The 18,301-nt window shown below is 44.7% G+C and overlaps 1 protein-coding gene across 1 annotated transcript in view; it reads left to right on the forward strand.

Moving 5' to 3' along the window:
• The window catches only part of pgm5 (phosphoglucomutase 5), a 40,368-nt gene extending 39,462 nt beyond the window's left edge, over positions 1 to 906 (forward strand). The window contains exon 11 of the mRNA XM_055920200.1: positions 121 to 906. Within this exon, the coding sequence (XP_055776175.1) occupies positions 121 to 210 (90 nt within the window). The 3' untranslated portion in view covers positions 211 to 906. The remainder of the gene's footprint in view (positions 1 to 120) is intronic.
• The last annotated feature ends 17,395 nt before the right edge of the window (positions 907 to 18,301 follow it).

Consider the following 18,301-nt stretch of genomic DNA (forward strand, 5'->3'; position numbering starts at 1 on the left):
TATAAAGCTGTGTGTGTGTTCTGTGTCCCAGGCGGTGCTTGGTCCCCCCCCCCCCCCATTGCCAGTATTAGTGCTTTGTGTAAAGTGCGTATAAAGCTGTGTGTGTGTTCTGTGTCCCAGGCGGTGCTGGGTCCCCTCATTGCCATCGCCCTGAAGATCTCTGACATCCATGAGAGGACAGGACGCCGCAGCCCCACCGTCATCACCTGAGCTCTGCTCCACCGCACACGCACACACACACACACATACACACATACACACACACACGCACACGCACACGCACACACACACACAACTGAGTGCTCCCCCCCACAAAACACACACATCTCTAAGGCCACCATGTCCTGCTTGTTGCCACACCTGGAGCCAATAGCAAGCAAGCGCTATTCACTCTTTACTTATCTCAACATTTTAAATATTATTTGGTCTGCAAAAGAAAAGAAGCAAGCTGTGTATTTCAGCAGTTGATAAGACACCAATTGTTAATATCATGCCTCTGTTTTGAAAGTTTTATGTTCTGGATGTGTGAAATTACAGCCACAAAGCCTGTGTCTTTATCTATGTGTGTGTGTGTGTATTTGTTTGCCTTATCATTCATTATAAAGGCGACTGACAGAATTAAAGTCCAGTTGTTTATACAACATGTTTTCTTACGATATATTTTTTTTAACATAGTATAATTTTAAGCGGCGTTTCACCTTTCAGAAAGTTTATGCCACATGCGCGCACGCACGCACGCACGAACGCACACACACACACACATTCTTCCAAGTATGTTTGTCTTTAGCCAGGAGTAAATCGCACATACAGAAAAATGATATATTGGAATATATTTCAATAAAATATAAATATATGTGGGAAATGTATTTATCAAATATATAAATAAATGAAATATCCAGAAAATCACATTGTATGATTTAATAATTAGTAATAATTAGCATTTTATTGGACACACCTACTCATTCATCCTTGCCTTGATGACAGCTTTGCACACTCTAAGCATTCCCTCAATCAACTTCATGTGTCTTGATGTATTTCTAATACTTTTTTTTAGTTTTTTTTTTTTATCCCCTTTTCTCCCCAATTTTCGTGGTATCCAATCGCTAGTAATTACTATCTTGTCTCATCGCTACAACTCCCGTACGGGCTCGGGAGAGACGAAGGTCGAAAGCCATGCGTCCTCCGAAGCACAACCCAACCAAGCCGCACTGCTTCTTTAACACAGCGCGCCTCTAACCCGGAAGCCAGCCGCACCAATGTGTCGGAGGAAACACTGTGCACCTGGCCCCCTTGGCTAGCGCGCACTGCGCCCAGCCCGCCACAGGAGTCGCTGAAGCGCGATGAGACAAGGAAATCCCTACCGGCCAAACCCTCCCTAACCCGGACGACGCTAGCCCAATTGTGCGTCGCCCCACGGACCTCCCGGTCGCGGCCGGCTGCGACAGAGCCTGGGGGCGAACCCAGAGACTCTGGTGGCGCAGTTAGCACTCTAATACTTAAGTATTTATCTGACCGCTTTTCCATCTGTCTAACCAGAAATCAAAGCCTTTGCTTATTCCTCATTTTTGGGATGGAAAATGGTTGAAAAATATACAGTACCAGTCAAAAGTTTGGACACAAATGTATTTGTATTTGTCACCAGTAAAGCACCCCAACACCATCACACCTCCTCCATACTTCACAGTTGGAACCACACATGCAAAGATCATCCATCCACCTACTCTGCGTCTCACAAAGACACGGCGGTTGGAACCAAAAATCGCAAATTTGGACTCATCAGACAAAAGGACAGATTTCCGCCGGTCTAATGTCCTTTGCTTGTGTTTCTTGGCCCAAGAAAGTCTCTTATTTTTTGTGTGTCCTTTAGTAGTGGTTTCTTTGCAGCAATTTGACCATGAAGGCCTGATTCACGCAGTCTCCTCTGCACAGTTAATGTTGAAAGTCTGCTACTTGAACTCTGAAGCATTTATTTGGGCTGCAATCTGAGGTACGGTTAATTGCTGATTTCTGAGGCTGGTAACTCTAATGAACGTATCCTCTGCAGCAGAGGTAACTCTGGGTCTTCCTTTCCCGTGGTGGGCCTCATGAGAGACAGTTTTATCATAGTGCTAGATGGTTTTTGAAGAAACTTTCAAAGTTCTTGAATTGTTCCAGATTGACTGACCTTCATGTCTTAAAGTAATGATGGACTGTTGTTTCTCTTTGGTGATTTGAGTTGTTCTTGCCATAATATGGTATTTTACCAAATAGGGCTATCTTCTGAATACCACCCCTACCTTTTCACAACACAACTGATTGACTCAAATGCATTAAGAAGGAAAGAAATTCCACAAATTAACTTTTAACAAGGCACACCTGTTAATTGAAATGTATTCCAGGTGACTACCTCATGAAGCTGGTTGAGAGAATGCCAAGAGTGTGCAAAGCTGTCATCAAGGCAAAGGGTGGCTACTTTGAAGAGTCTCAAATATAAAGCATATTTTGATTTGTTTAACACTTTTTTGGTTACTACATGATTCCATATGTGTTCAAATGTATTCATTTTGTAAGTATAATAATGTCAACATGATGCATTTTGATTATGAAGGGCTTCATCACAAACTCAAAGACGTGGTGTCTTGCATTACATCAGTGTTTCTTAATCCTGGTCCTGAGGACCAAACGGCATACACACACCTGATTACACTAATCAAAGGTTTGATTAGTTTATTATTGGAATCAGGTGTGTAGTGCTAGGGACAAAAACACAGATGTGCACCCCTTGGATCCCCAGGACCAGGAATAATAAACACTGCATTATATTAATGCATTAATAGGTGTTTACACAGACTGTAAAGCAGTCATGAGCTCTTGTGAATACTTATAAAACATCAATGTGCATTTCAGCACATTGCATGCATGAGTAGTCACTAGGTTTTCCTGTGCCTCTTATTTCACCTTTCCCTGAAGCGCTAACGAGCCCCAGTCCGTCCTGCTCTAACCCCCTAGTCTTTTACGGTTTGTGAATCAACACGTGCAGGTGAAAGGATGGCTAGCATTTCCTTGTGTGATATTGTGAATGGCTGCTTTCCTGCCCTCCTGAACACACTGATGAAAAGGCCCTTTTATCAGTGGTTGTGGTGACGCTCAGGTAGAGATACAGGCTTTTGTAGTACCTGCTCTTATCAGTGAGACGTTTATCTTCTACATGGCCTTACCTTGCTGAGCTCATGCTGGGGGTGAGTGGAGCTAACCAATGCTAACGTATCGCAGAATACCTCTCCATCCTCTATGGCGATATTAACTCAATGTATATTTCCAATGCATCAATACTGTATCCCCAAGGTTTTACTCAACCCTGATTGGTTCAGTTTAGTTTACACAAGCAGTTGTGAATAATAACCAAACCACTTCAATCATGTGACTTGTGTCCCATGTCATGAAGTAATACAGTGCATTCAGAAAGTATTCAGACTCATTTACCTTTTCCACATTTTCTTAGGTAACAGCCTTATTCTACACATAATGTCCAAGATGGCGTAGCAGTCAGACGTCTTCAACGTCTTTGTCCCGTGTATATATCTTTTTATAGCTTTTTTCTTCGCTTATTTTATATTATATTTTTCTAAACCTCAACTACAACATACTCACCTGCAATCTGCCTCACCCAATGTGGTATGGATCGGCTATTTTCTTTACTTTAGAACCGGAACCCCGAACAGAAGCTAGCCAGCTAACTAGCTACTAGTCAGCTAGCCACTGCTAGTGGTCATCAGCTAACCTTTAGCCCGGACAACTCTTGCCAGTCTGCACAGCGTGATTCAAACGAGAGCAAATCGGACTTATTTTTCTCCATATCTCCGGATTCCTACCGCAAGCTCTGAACCCTTTCACCTGGATCATCGCAGCTAGCTAGCTGCTATCCGAGTGGCCACTCCTGGCTAACGTTTCTGTCCCGAAGCAAGAACCAATTTGCCTGGAGCTAGCCTTTGCTAGGCCCATCTCCCGTCTAGCCGAAGAGGTCCATCAGCCACTCCTTGGGCTACAATACCTATTTTGCCAATTGGCCTGGACCCCTTTTACTGCCGACACGGAGCCCCGCCGATCCATCACGACTGGACTACTGACGTAATCTGCCCTAGGGTTTTTTTCAACTGGCTCCTCTGTTGCGACGTCCCCTGAATGCCCATCTGCTAGCCTGCTAGCCGCAGCCCGCTAGCTGCATATCGGACTGTTAGCTGAAGAGGCCCATCAGACAAATTCTTTGGACACTATACCTATTTTGCCAATTGGCCTGGACCCTTGCACCACACGGAGCCCTGCTGATCCATCACGGCTGGTCCGCCAACATAACAGCACAAGGGGGCTACAATAGACTTCTTCCGTCGCGATGTCCCTCTAAGGCCCTTCTGCTAGCTTGCTTTCCCCGGCCCGCTAGCTGTCTGAATCGCTGTGACCTCACCTGGTTTAAAGGATGTTTCTAGAGACAATAGCTCTCTCATCGTCACTCAATGCATAGGTTTACCTCCATTGTATTCACATCCTACCCTACCTTTGTCTGTACATTATGCCTTGAATCTATTCTACTGTGCTCCCTTTACTCTCTGTTCCGAACGTACTAGACGACCAGTTCTTATAGCCTTTTGCAGTACCCTTATCCTACTCCTCCATTGTTCATCTGGTGATGTAGAGGTTAATCCAGGCCCTGCAGTGCCTAGGTCCACTCCCATTCCCCAGGTGCTCTCATTTGTTGATTTCTGTAACCATAAAAGCTTTGGTTTCATGCATGTTAACATTAGAAACCTTTTCCCTGAGTTTGTTTTATTCACTGCTTTAGCACACTCTGCCAACCCGGATGTCTTAGCCGTGTCTGAACCCTGGTATAGTTAGGGATGGAAAACCCTGAAATTTCCATCCCTAACTATACCATTTTCCGACCAGATAGAATTGCCAAAGGGGGCAGAGTTGCAATCTACTACTATCCAGGTCTGTGCCCAAACAATTTGAGCTTCTACTTTTAAAAATCCATCTTTCCAGAAACAAGTCTCTCACCGTTGCCGCTTGCTATAGACCACCTTCTGCCCCCAGCTGTGCCCTGGACACCATATGTGAATTGATTGCCCCCCATCTATCTTCAGAGCTCATGCTGTTAAGTGACCTAAACTGGGACACGCTTAACACCCCGACCATCCTACAATCTAAGCTTGATGCCCTCAATCTCACACAAATTATCAATGAACCTACCACAAATCCGTAAACACGGGCACCCTCATAGATATCATCCTAACCAACCTGCCCTCCAAATACACATCTGCTGTTTTCAACCAGGATCTCAGCGATCACTGCCTCATTGCCTGCGTCCGTAATGGGTCTGCGGTCAAACGACCACCCCTCATCACTGTCAAACGCTCCCTAAAACATTTCTGCGAGCAGGCCTTTCTAATCAACCTGGCCCGGGTATCCTGGAAGGATATTGACCTCATTCCGTCAGTAGAGGATGCCTGGTTGTTCTTTAAAAGTGCTTTCCTCGGCATCTTAAATAAGCATGCCCCATTCATTTAAAAAAAAAAAACAGGAACAGATATAGCCCATTGTTCACTCCAGACCTGACTGCCCTTGACCAGCACAAAACCATCCTGTGGCGAACTGCATGAGCATCGAAATGCCCCTGCGATATGCAACTTTTCAGGGAAGTTAGGAACCAATATACACAGGCAGTTAGGAATGCAAAGGCTAGCTGTCACGATCGTCATAAGGAGTGAACCAAAATGCAGCGTGGTATGTTTCCATCATTTTTATTAGGAAGAGAAAACTCAAATAACAAAAACAATAAAGCAAACAAATGAAACGTGAAGCTCAGAGTAGTGCTCACAGGAAACTATACCTAGACAAGATCCCACAAAGCACAAAGGGGAAATGGCTGCCTAAATATGATCCCCAATCAGAGACAACGATAAACAGCTGCCTCTGATTGGGAATCATACCAGGCCAACATAGATATATAATTACCTAGATGACCCACCCTAGTTACACCCCGACCTAACCAACATAGAGAATAACAGGCTCTCTATGGTCAGGGCGTGACACTAGCTTTTTCAAACAGAAATGTGTATCCTGTAGCACAAACTCCAAAAAGTTCTGGGACACTGTAAAGTCCATGGAGAAAAAGAGCACCTCCTCCCAGCTGCCCACTGCACTGAGGCTAGGAAACAATGTCACCACAGATAAAGCCACAATAATTGAGAATTTCAAGAAGCATTTTTTCATGGCTCGCCATGCTTTCCACCTGGCTAACCCTACCCCGGTCAACAGCCCTGCACCCCCCACAGCAACTTGCCCAAGCCTCCTTCAATCAAATCCAGATAGCAGATGTTCTGAAAGAGCGGCAAAATCTGAACCCCTACAAATCAGCCGGGCTAGACAATCTGGACCCTCTCTTTCTAAAATGATCCGACGAAATTGTTGCAACCCATATTACTAGCCTGTTCAAACTCTCTTTCGTATCGTTTGAGATCCCTAAAGATTGGAAAGCTGCTGCGGTCATCCACCTCTTCAAAGGGGGAGACACTCTAGACCCAAACTGCTACAGACCTATATCTATCCAAGGTCTTGGAAAGCCAAGTTAACAAACAGATCCCAGACCATTTTGAATCCCACCGTACCTTCTCCGCTATGCAATCTGGTTTCCGAGCTGGTCATGGGTGCACCTCAGCCACGCTCAAGGTCCGAAACAATATCATAACAGCCATCGATAAGAGACAATATTGTGCAGCTGTATTTATCGACCTGGCCAAGGCTTTTGACTCTGTCAATCACCACATTCTTATCGGCAGACTCAACCGCCTTGGTTTCTCAAATGACTGTCTCGCCTGGTTCACCAACTACTTCTCTGATAGAGTTCAGTGTGTCAAATCGGAGGGCCTGTTGTGGTTCAATTCTGTTGTGGTTCAATTCTCGGGCCGACTCACTTCTCTGTATACATCAATGATGTCGCTCTTGCTGCTGGTGATTCTCTGATCCACCTCTACGCAGACGACACCATTCTGTGTACTTCTGTCCCTTCTTTGGACACTGTGTTAACTGACCTCCAGATGAGCTTCAATGCCATACAACTCTCCTTCCATGGCCTCCAACTGCTCTTAAATGCAAGTAAAACTAAATGCATGCTCTTCAACCGATCGCTGCCCACACCTGCCCACCCGTCTCTGGACGGTTCTGACTTAGAATATGTGGACAACTACAAATACCTAGGTGTCTGGTTAGACTGTAAACTCTCCTTCCAGACTCACATTAAGCATCTCCAATCCAAAATTAAATCTAGAATCTAGAACCTATTTCGCAACAAAGCATCCTTCACTCATGCTGCCAAACATACCCTCGTAAAACTGACTATCCTACCGATCCTTGACTTCAGCGATGTAATTTACAAAGTAGCCTCCAACACTCTACTCAGCAAATTTGATGCAGGCTATCACAGTGCAGGCCTTTTTGTCACCACAACCCCATATACTACCCACCACTGCGACCTGTATGCTCTTGTTGGCTGGCCCTCGCTTCATATTTGTCGCCAAACCCACTGGCTCCAGGTCATCTATAAGCCTTTGCTAGGTAAAGCCTCACCTTATCTCAGCTCACTGGTCACCATAGCAGCACCCACCCGTAGCACGCGCTCCAGCAGGTATATTTCACTGGTCACCCCCAAAGCCAATTCCTCCTTTGGCCGCCTTTCCTTCCAGTTCTTTGCTGCCAATGACTGGAACAAATTGCAAAAATCACTGAAGCTGGAGACTCATATCTCCCTCACTAACTTTAAGCACCAGCTGTCAGAGCAGCTAACAGATCACTGCACCTGTACATAGCCTATCTGTAAATAGCCCATCCAACTACCTCATCCCCATACTGTTATTTATTTTGCTCCTTTGCACCCCAGTATCTCTACTTGCACACTCATCTTCTGCACATCTATCACTCCAGTGTTTAATTGATATATTGAAATTATTTCGCCACTATGGCCTATTTATTGCCTTACCCCCTTATCCTACCTCATTTGCACACACTGTATATTACATTTTTCTATTGTATTATTGACTGTATGTTTGTTTATTCCATGTGTAACTCTGTGTTGTTGTTTGTGTCTCACTGCTTTGCTTTATCTCGGCCAGGTCGCAGTTGTAAATGAGAACTTGTTCTCAACTAGCCTACCTGGTTAATTAAAGGTGAAATAAATAAATAAATATATATTTAAAAACAAACAATACCCCATAATCACAAAGCAAAAACAGTTTTTTTTTAAATCTTAGAATATATAAAAAAAAAAAAAAATGGAAATATTACATTTACATAAGTATTCAGACCCTTAAAATTTTGAAAAAAAGTCAAGGGGTCTGAATACTTTCTGAAGGTACTGTAGGTGTTCAAGGCACCTGACGTGTAGCCTTGGTCAGTAGAACTTTACTTAATGTCCAGACTGATAGATAAGGCTAATGAATAAGGGCCTTATAAAAGAAACAGTGAACTGGAATTACCCTGTAGGATATTACTGGCCTCGCTGTAAGACAATGGAATGAATCTTATGGAATAGAATTTCATGGCTTGTGTTTATTGCTGTTTTAATCATTCCTAATTAGTCATTAATCATACATCAGAAGAATAATATCATTTGTCCGCCTGCAATGGTATATTCCAACATCCCCTTACAGTGGCACTCCTCTCACCAATCATGGCCCTATGGCCTAGCCCGAGCGTTCAACAAGCCATGTTGTCCTACACCTCAAATGCATCATAATAAATATCAATTTCAAATCTTAATCGTTTTGACTTCAGCCTATTGGTTGAAATGAGATAGTTTTGACCTGTTTGTCAGTTTTGTCTGTAGCTAGTGATTGGTGGTCCGTAAAAGTAGCTGATAATGAGGGTCTCTATCAGCGGCAGACTGTTTATCTCTAACGAACTGTTCCAAGCGCTTACTGACCATTTGAGACAGAGGCATGAAGATTGTCTTAACCTGCGTTTTGCAGTAATACACAAGACAGTAGACCCTAACCCTAGCTTCATGTCCACACCTCAGTGCAACTCTAACCCCAGCCATAACCCTAACTTTAACCCTAGCTTCATGTCAAAGCCATAGTTCAACTCTAACCCTAGTCATAACCCTAGCCATAGGCCTAATCCTAACCCTAGCTTTATGTCTACACCCCGACTCAATCCTAACCCTAACCACAACTTTAACCCTTATGTTCAACCCTGGCTCAACCCAAACCCTAGCCATTACCCTCTCCCTAACCCCTCTAAATAGAACTCCCTTACCTATGAATCCTCAATCGAACCACTGGTTGTAACCAGCATGAAAATGAAAACAAGAAGCTAATCAAACATCCAAGGACACACAATCACTAAACAACTTTGGTGTGAGCTCAGAGACAGTCTTTGGGGGTTGATGTAGGGCTTATAACTGAGTTATAATTATAGATGTATGAAAATCCATCAGGCAGCCAGTCCCATTAGTGTTGGGGACATGGACAGAACTGAAGGACTGCTCATTAATCAGCTGGACCCTGATGAAGACCTGCCCTTCCTTCCTCCTAACATCATTAATACACATCACACACTCTCAGCAATATCGAGCATTACACCACTCATCTGTTATAATGTCATACACACATCATACCACGGCAGGACAACGCAAGCACATAGCACACACTAAATATTTTTTTTATAATATTTTTTTCAATATTTTTTTTACCCCCTTTCTCCCCAATTTTCGTGGTATCCAATTGCTAGTAATTACTATCTTGTCTCATCGCTACAACTCCCGTACGGGCTCGGGAGAGACGAAGGTCGAAAGCCATGCGTCCTCCGAAACACAACCCAACCAAGCCGCACTGCTTCTTAACACAGCGCGCCTCCAACCCGGAAGCCAGCCACACCAATGTGTCGGAGGAAACACCGTGCACCTGGCTCCCTTGGTTAGCACGCACTGTGCCCGGCCCGCCACAGGAGTCTCTGGTGCGCGATGAGACAAGGATATCCCTACCCGGCCAAACCCTCCCTAACCCGGACGACGCTAGGCCAATTGTGCGTCGCCCCACGGACCTCCCGGTCGCAGCCGGCTGTGACAGAGCCTGGGCGCGAACCCAGAGTCTCTGGTGGCGCAGCTAGCGCTGCAATGCAGTGCCCTAGACCACTGCGCCACCCGGGAGGCCCTTGAGCACACACTATATTGATGAAAGTGTACATGGATGCCACGTAGAGGCAGTCACATACAATACACATGTGCACAAACACAACCTTGCAAAATATGCACACACACGCACACACACACACACACACACACACACACACACACACGCACACACACTTTAAATACTTTATTTGAATCCGCATATCACGTTACATCATAGAGGAATCAAACATTTCAAAGGTCATTGATGCTAGGACACTTAAGGAAACAAAAGCACATTCTCCTCCACACAGCTAGGCTGGCCATAACGGCTGAAACAGAGCAGTACCTTCTCCTCCACACAGCTAGGCTGGCCATAACGGCTGAAACAGAGTTGTTTTGCTTTACTCTTAAGCAGGCCTGCAATCTGAAGGCCACGTACCGTAAGCCTATGTACGTGTTCCAGACTGATAAATATCAATGCCACCAACTTGCATCTGTATCCCAGGCCGACTAGGTGTGATATGCAGCCCGTCTGGTGTTCAACCTTCCCAAGTTCTCTCACGTCACCCCGCTCCTCCGCTCTCTCCACTGGCTTCCAGTTGAAGCTCGCATCCGCTACAAGACCATGGTGCTTGCCTACGGATCTGTGAGGGGAACGGCACCTCCGTACCTTCAGGCTCTGATCAGGCCCTACACCCAAACAAGGGCACTGCGTTCATCCACCTCTGGCCTGCTCGCCTCCCTACCTCTGAGGAAGTACAGTTCCCGCTCAGCCCAGTCAAAACTGTTCGCTGCTCTGGCACCCCAATGGTGGAACAAACTCCCTCACGACGCCAGGTCAGCGGAGTCAATCACCACCTTCCGGAGACACCTGAAACCCCACCTCTTTAAGGAATAACTAGGATAGGATAAAGTAATCCTTCTAACCCCCCCCCCCCCCCCCCCCCCCCCCCTTAAAAGATTTAGATGCACTTTTGTAAAGTGGCTGTTCCACTGGATATAAGGTGAATGCACCAATTTGTAAGTCGCTCTGGATAAGAGCGTCTGCTAAATGACTTAAATGTAAATGTTAAATGTATATGAGGGGCTTTTCAGATTAGGCCTGCTCCTTGTAACTATCAAATGAGCAGCCCACTTCCCTCCACAACAACACTATCTGGCTTATTCGGCATTCAAGAAAAGATGTTATCATGAACATCAAACCAGCCTCCTCTGATGAGAGAATGTTTGTGTATGTGTGCTGTTGGTGAGCCACACACACACACCATATGTTTTACTATCCTTGTGGGGACCTAAAATTGATTTCCATTGAAATCCTATTTTCCATAACCCCTAACTGTGAACCTAACACTAACCTTAACCTCAACCCTAACCCTAAGCCTAACATTAACCACTAATCCTAACCCTAAACCTAACCTTAACTCTAAACCTTAAGCCCTAACCCTAACAGGGTTAACCTAACCCCTAACACTAAATCTAACTCCTCGTGGGGATGAGGGAAATGTCTCCAGGAGGGAGAATTTTCCTTGTTTTACTATCGTTATGGGGACTTTGGGGGATTTGCGGTACACACACACACACATAATATTTCTTGACTGCAGTGAACGCAGAGGAGCCTACATCGCAAAACTCCAGAAATCCAGAGGGGGCGCTATTAGACTGTTTTTTGGGTGGTCTTAAACAAACATCTACTTCTATGACGAGGCCCATTTGGTTGGGATTAGGTCAAGGGGCATGCAATATATAACAAACTATATACATGTGATCAACTTTAAACATTGTGTACTAGTACTATTGGCAACAATTACATGAACCAGAACCAAACAGAAGTGGAAAACAAAAAACAACTGTACTTTCATGGTCTGCTGGAAGCAGTGACAAGATTCCGTTGCATCGATACCAGAGTAACATCCTACTGGGCACAGACGTCATTTCAACGCCTAGTTTTGATTTACATTTGGTTGAGTTGTCAACTAACATGAATCCAACGTGAAAAAAACAACTAAAATGTCAACATGTCATTGGATTTAGGTTAAAAGTTGGGTGAAATTCAATCCGTTTTCCACGTTGGATTCAACATCATCACTTTGACTTGTTTTGTTGAAATGACGTGGAAACAACGTTAATTCAACCAGTTTTTGTCCAGTGGGATAGAGTAACATTTGAAACATCTTTTTTTTAAATAACTGTTAATGTAATGACTCTTGCAGTTCTATAGGACTAATCAGAACAATTTGGGAGCATATGACGGATGCCGCCAGCCTGGTTTTGATAACCAAAGTCTAACACTGGGAATTGTGGTTGATATTTCCCAAACATTGTCCCATCTAACAGCTCTTCTGGCTTCCAGGCCGCAAATAACGTCTGTCTGAAACTATGCACTTGTTTTACAATCACATCAATCTTTACTGTTATGGAGAAATGCCTTATCACTCAACTATGAACATGGGAGGCAAGCTAACAGATGAGGTTATCACGCAAGCTTACTTTTTGTTTCGCAAATTTGAGAAGCAGTAGTACTTGGGACTATTCATTCGACAGTAACATATCTTTTTGCGTCACCACTTTTTTGCATCACCAAGCAGCTTGAAACACTATCGCACTCGCGTCATACACTCAGAACACTCTGGTGCTGTGTCCATGCAATGCTTTTTTTTTATTAGGCTACCCCTCATGTGCCTGTGGAGAAGTTGTGCTTGCCAGATGTGTCATATGTATAGAATCAGATGGGGTATATACAGTGTGTGTGTGTGTGTGTGTGTGTGTGTGTGTGTGTGTGTGTGTGTGTGTGTGTGTGTGTGTGTGTGTGTGTGTGTGTGTGTGTGTGTGTGTGTGTGTGTGTGTGTGTGTGTGTGTGTGTGTGTGTGTGTGTGTGTGTGTGTGTGTGTGTGCGTGCGTGCGTGCGTGTGTGTACATAGGAGTGCGAAGTGTGTTGTGCTTGCAGCTCCATGCACTGGCCTGCTTTTTTTTTACTCTGTCATGTTTCAACAAAGACATGTCTCTCACCTCATTCACCCATTGACCTCTTCACACCATACATACCGTCTTTCCCTCTTGGGCTTTGTCACAGGGAGAGATACCACAACGCAAAATACGATGGGTGTTTTTCCTGCTGTAACATTTAGTAATATGTAATTCAACCCAAAGACATGATGATGCTCATATAATTCCATTACAGCCAATTTAGTAGACTTGCCTCCAGGGCAATACTAACCATTAAAGTCCCCAACTCCGATCCGTGTTTATGGTGTTGAATTGGGATCGGGCTGTAGTGGAACACGTTGCTTCCCCTTGTAGTAGTGGACGATATCCAGGCAGTTAGTCCGTCGTCTAGACTACCCCTGTTAGGTGGAGGCTGGAGCAGTAGAGGATCAATGTGGAGATCGATGGAGTCCCAGGGAGTTATAATAGGCCTGTTACTGCTCCACGGCCGAACCATACACACGCACACACAGAGAGAGGGGTGCTCAGCAGACAGGGGGTATGGATGTCACACACACTTGGTTATTTATTTACACTTTTCTACAAAATACACTGCAACAGTCTATACCACTATGGTTCGCATGAAGACATCAGTTTCTAAGGATAGGGTATTGAAAAAAACAGTCACAAGGCAGTGTGGCAATTGACGTCTGACTCCAGAGGGAACATCATTTTTGTGGTTTTCTCTTTGGACACCTATGCTTTGAGTGTCTGTGGTTCCTTACTCTGGATCTCTAAAAAATAAGACTGTGATATTCTTAGATCAGACATACCATGGAAGGAAAGAAATCTATGGGTCTTTTTATAAATAAAGGGGCCAATGTGTGACATCGGGGTCAACATTTCAAAATGATATACATTTAAATATTATTTTCTTGCAGCTTCACATGTGTAGTTGCAGGGAAAATAGTCAAGATAGGCACAATGAGACCATAACTCCACCTAGCAACAACAAAACCTCTACATGTCATTCATAATGTCTTTGCCATGCTTAGTAAACATCAAATTACTGCTTTGTCCTTTTTTCCTCCACTCCTTGCCTCTCCTTGAAAGTGCATTGGAGCCCGAGGGGAGAAACCTTCCCTCCTCTCCCCAATGTGCTTTGAGAGGGATTTGAGGAAACAAGGGGAGAATTTCAATTGCATTTCTTTCATTCCTCAACATCCTCTCCCCTCTCAAACCCATTGGATAAGAAAATAAGAGGGGAGGGACCTCTGACCTTCTCATCCAATGGGTTTTAAGAAGGAGACGAGAAGAGAGGATGTGAAGAATCAAAGAAATGCAATAGAGATTCTCCCAAGGACAGAGGAAGCATTAACATTTTTAGACAGTGATAGACTGACAGACTGAGCTATCATAATACCCATGGCCTGTCCAGAAACAACCCCTAGCCCCTACTGCCCAGAGTCTAGACACTTGTGGAGATCTGAGAGGGATTGATGACTTTTGAGATGATGAGAGTGCCACCTTACCCTCCAGTAGGTTTGGTGGAATTCTTGCAGTACTGCATCTCCACAAGTGTCTAGGGGTTGGGGCTAAGGGTTGCTTCTGGACACTGCCCGACAACCCTTTGGGTGTGTGGTGAACCTACAGCACGAGACTTGAGATATTGGGTTGGATGTTTCATTCCATTGCTATACACACACAGATTTGCACAGACGTAAGCTGTAAAAATATATATATATAATTTTTTAAAATGAAATATTACATTTGCGTAAGGATTCAGACCCTATTACCTTGTACTTTGTTGAAGCACCTTTGGCAGCTATTACAGCCTTGAGTCTTCTTGGGTATGACTCTACAAGCTTGGCACACCTCTATTTGGGGAGTTTCTCCCATTCTTCTCTGCAGATCCTCTCAAGCTCTGGCAGGTTGGATGGGGAGCATCGCTGCACAGCTAATTTCAGGTCTCTCCAGAGATGTTCGATCGGGTTTAAGTCCGAGCACTGGCTGGGCCACTCAAGGACATTAAGAGACTTGTCCTAAATCCACTCCTGCGTTGTCTTGGCTGTGAGCTTAGGGTCATTGTCCTGTTGGAAGGGGAACCTTCGCCCCAGTCTGAGGTCCTCAGTGCTCTGGAGCATGTTTTCATCAAGGATCTCTCTGTACTTTGCTCCGTTCATATTCCCTCGATCCTGACTAGTCTACCAGTCCCTGCCCCTGAAAAACATCCCCACAGCATGAAGCTGCCACCCCCATGCTTCACCGTAGGGATGGTGCCATGTTTCCTCCAGATGTGAAGTTTGGCATTCAGGCAAAATAGTTCAATCTTGGTTTCATTAGACTAGAGAATCTTGTTTCTCATGGTCTGAGGTCTTTAGGTGCCTTTTGGCAAACTCCAAGCGGGCTGTCATGTGCCTTTTACTGAGGAATGGCTTCTCTCTGGCCACTCTACCATAAAGGCCTGATTGGTGGAGTGCTGCAGAGATGGTTGTCTTTCTGGAAGATTCTCCCATCTCCACAGAGGAACTCTGGAGCTCTGTCAGAGTGAACATCGGGTTTTTGGTCACCTCCCTGACCAAGGCCCTTCTTCCTCGATTGTTCAGTTTGGCCGGGCGGCCAGCTCTAGGCAGAATCTTGGTGGTTCCAAACTTCTTCCATTTAGGAATGATGGAGGCTACTGTGTTCTTGAGGACCTTCAATGCTGCAGAACAGGCCCCCATTAATATCGACGGGGCTGAAGTGGAGCGGGTCGAGAGTTTCAAGTTCCTTAGTGTCCACATCACCAATGAACTATCATGGTCCAAACACCCCAAGACAGTTGCAAAAAGGGCATGACAACACCTTTTCCCCCTCAGATCCTCAATAGGTTTTACAACTGCACCATCAAGGGCATCCTGACCGGTTGCATCACCGCCTGGTATGGAAACTGTCGGAATCTGACCTTAAGGCGCTACAGAGGGTAGTGCGTACAGCCCAGTACATCACTGGGGCCAAGCTTCCTGCCATCCAGGACCTATATACTAGGCGGTGTCAGAGGAAGGCCCCAAAAATGGTCAAAGACTCCTGTCACCCAAGTCATAGACTGTTCTCTCTGCTACCGCACGGCAATTGGTACTGGAGTGCCAAGGCTAGGACCAAAAGGCTCCTGAACAGCTTCTACCCCCAAGCCATAAGACTGCTGAACAATTATGTTTATTATCTATGCATAGTCACTTTACAAATGACCTTGACTAACCTGTACCCCCGCACATTGACTCTGTACCAGTACCCCCTGTATATAGCTTCATTATTGTTATGATATTTTCTTGTGTTACTATTTTATTTTATTACTTTAGTTAATTTAGTAAATATTTTCTTAACTCTATTTCTTGAACTGCATTGTTGGTTAAGGGCTTGTAAGTAAGCATTTCACGGTAAGGTCTACACTTGTTGTATTCGGCGCACGTGACGCACGTTTTTTTTAAACGTTTTTGTACCCTTCCCCAGATCTGTGCCTCGACACAATCCTGTCTCGGAGCTCTACAGACAATACCTTCAAACTCATGGCTTGGTTTTTGCTCTGACATGCACTGTCAATTAACTGAATTTACCACAGGTGGACTTCAATCAAGTTGTAGAAACATCTCAAGGATGATCAATGGAAACAGGATGCACCTGTGCTCAATTTTGAGTCTCATAGCAAAGGTCGCCGGAGGGGAGGGCTGCTGTTTTATAGTCTCTGAACCAACTGTGCTATTTGTGTACCCCAACCAGAAGCCATGGATTACAGGCAACATCCTGTAGTATTATTGAGGATCACTGAGCTAAAGGCTAGAGCTGCCTCTTTCAAGGAGCGGGACTCTAACCCGGAAGCTTTTAAGAAATCCCGCTATGCCCTCGGATGAACCATCAAACAGGCAAAGCGTCAATACAGGACTAAGATCAAATCGTACTACACAGGCTCCAACGCTCGTCGGATGTGGCAGGGCTTGCAAACTATTACAGACTACAAAGGGAAGCACAGCCGAGAGCTGCCCACTGACACGAGCCTACCAGATGAGCTAAATTAATTCTATGCTCGCTTCGAGGCAAGTAACACTGAAACATGCATGAGAGCACCAGCTGTTCCGGATAACAGTGTGATCATGCTCTCCGCAGCCAATGTCAGTAAGACCTTTAAACAGGTCAACATTCACAAGGCCGCTGACCAACTGGCAAGTGTCTTCACTGACATTTTCAATTTCTCCCTGTCTGAGTCTGTAATGCCAACATGTTTCAAGCATTCCACCATACTCCCTGTGCCCAAGAACACTAAGGTAACCTGCCTAAATTACTAATGACCCGTAGCACTCACATCTGTAGCCATGAAGTGCTTTGAAAGACGGGTCATGGCTCACATCAACACCATTATCCCGTTATCCCAGAAACCCTAGACCAACTCCAATTTGCATACCACCCCAACAGATCCACAGATGATGCAATCTCTATCGCACTCAACACTACCCTTTCACACCTGGACAAAAGGAACACCTTTCTTAAAACTGCATTGTTGGTTAATGGCTTGTAAGTAAGCATTTCATTGTCTACACCTGTTGTATTCTGCACATGTGACAAATAACATTTGATTTGATTTATTTCTGTTTTTTATTTTTAATACATTTGCAAACATTTCTAAAAACCTGTTTTCACTTGTCATTATGGTGTATTGTCTGTAGATTGATGAGGGAAAACATTTCTTTATTCCATTTTAGAATAAGGCTGTAACGTAACGTAAAGTCAAGGAGTCTGAATACTTTCCGAATTTACTGTATACTGTACTTCCATTCATTGTTTTAACTGGTACCAGGCTACTTTCAGACTTGTGAGGCTTGTGGGCGTCCTAGAGCAACACGGAGAACACCGACACGTACTTGTTCATGCGAGTCTCACCTTTCCATAGAAGGGTCATAGTAGTGTATAGCCCAAACTGTTCAGTCGCTACAGACAGAAGTTGACAGATCGGCAGTACTTCCGTCAGATGAGTCCTGTGACGCTTGTGGAGGACATACAGCAAAACGGAGAACACGATCGTGTTCGTGAGTGTCTCATCATTCCATAGAGGGGTCATAATTTGTAGGCCAAACCCACTTGGACGCTACAGAGGTTTTCGGGAGGAGACCAATTTTCATCTCCTGGTTTGACAAACACGGTGGATTGAGACGCAGCCCATGCAAAAAAAACATATCTCTAGCTTAAACAGACACATTTTATAATGGG

Source organism: Salvelinus fontinalis, chromosome 4, assembly GCF_029448725.1.
Source record: "Salvelinus fontinalis isolate EN_2023a chromosome 4, ASM2944872v1, whole genome shotgun sequence".
NCBI classification, from domain to species: Eukaryota; Metazoa; Chordata; class Actinopteri; order Salmoniformes; family Salmonidae; genus Salvelinus; species Salvelinus fontinalis.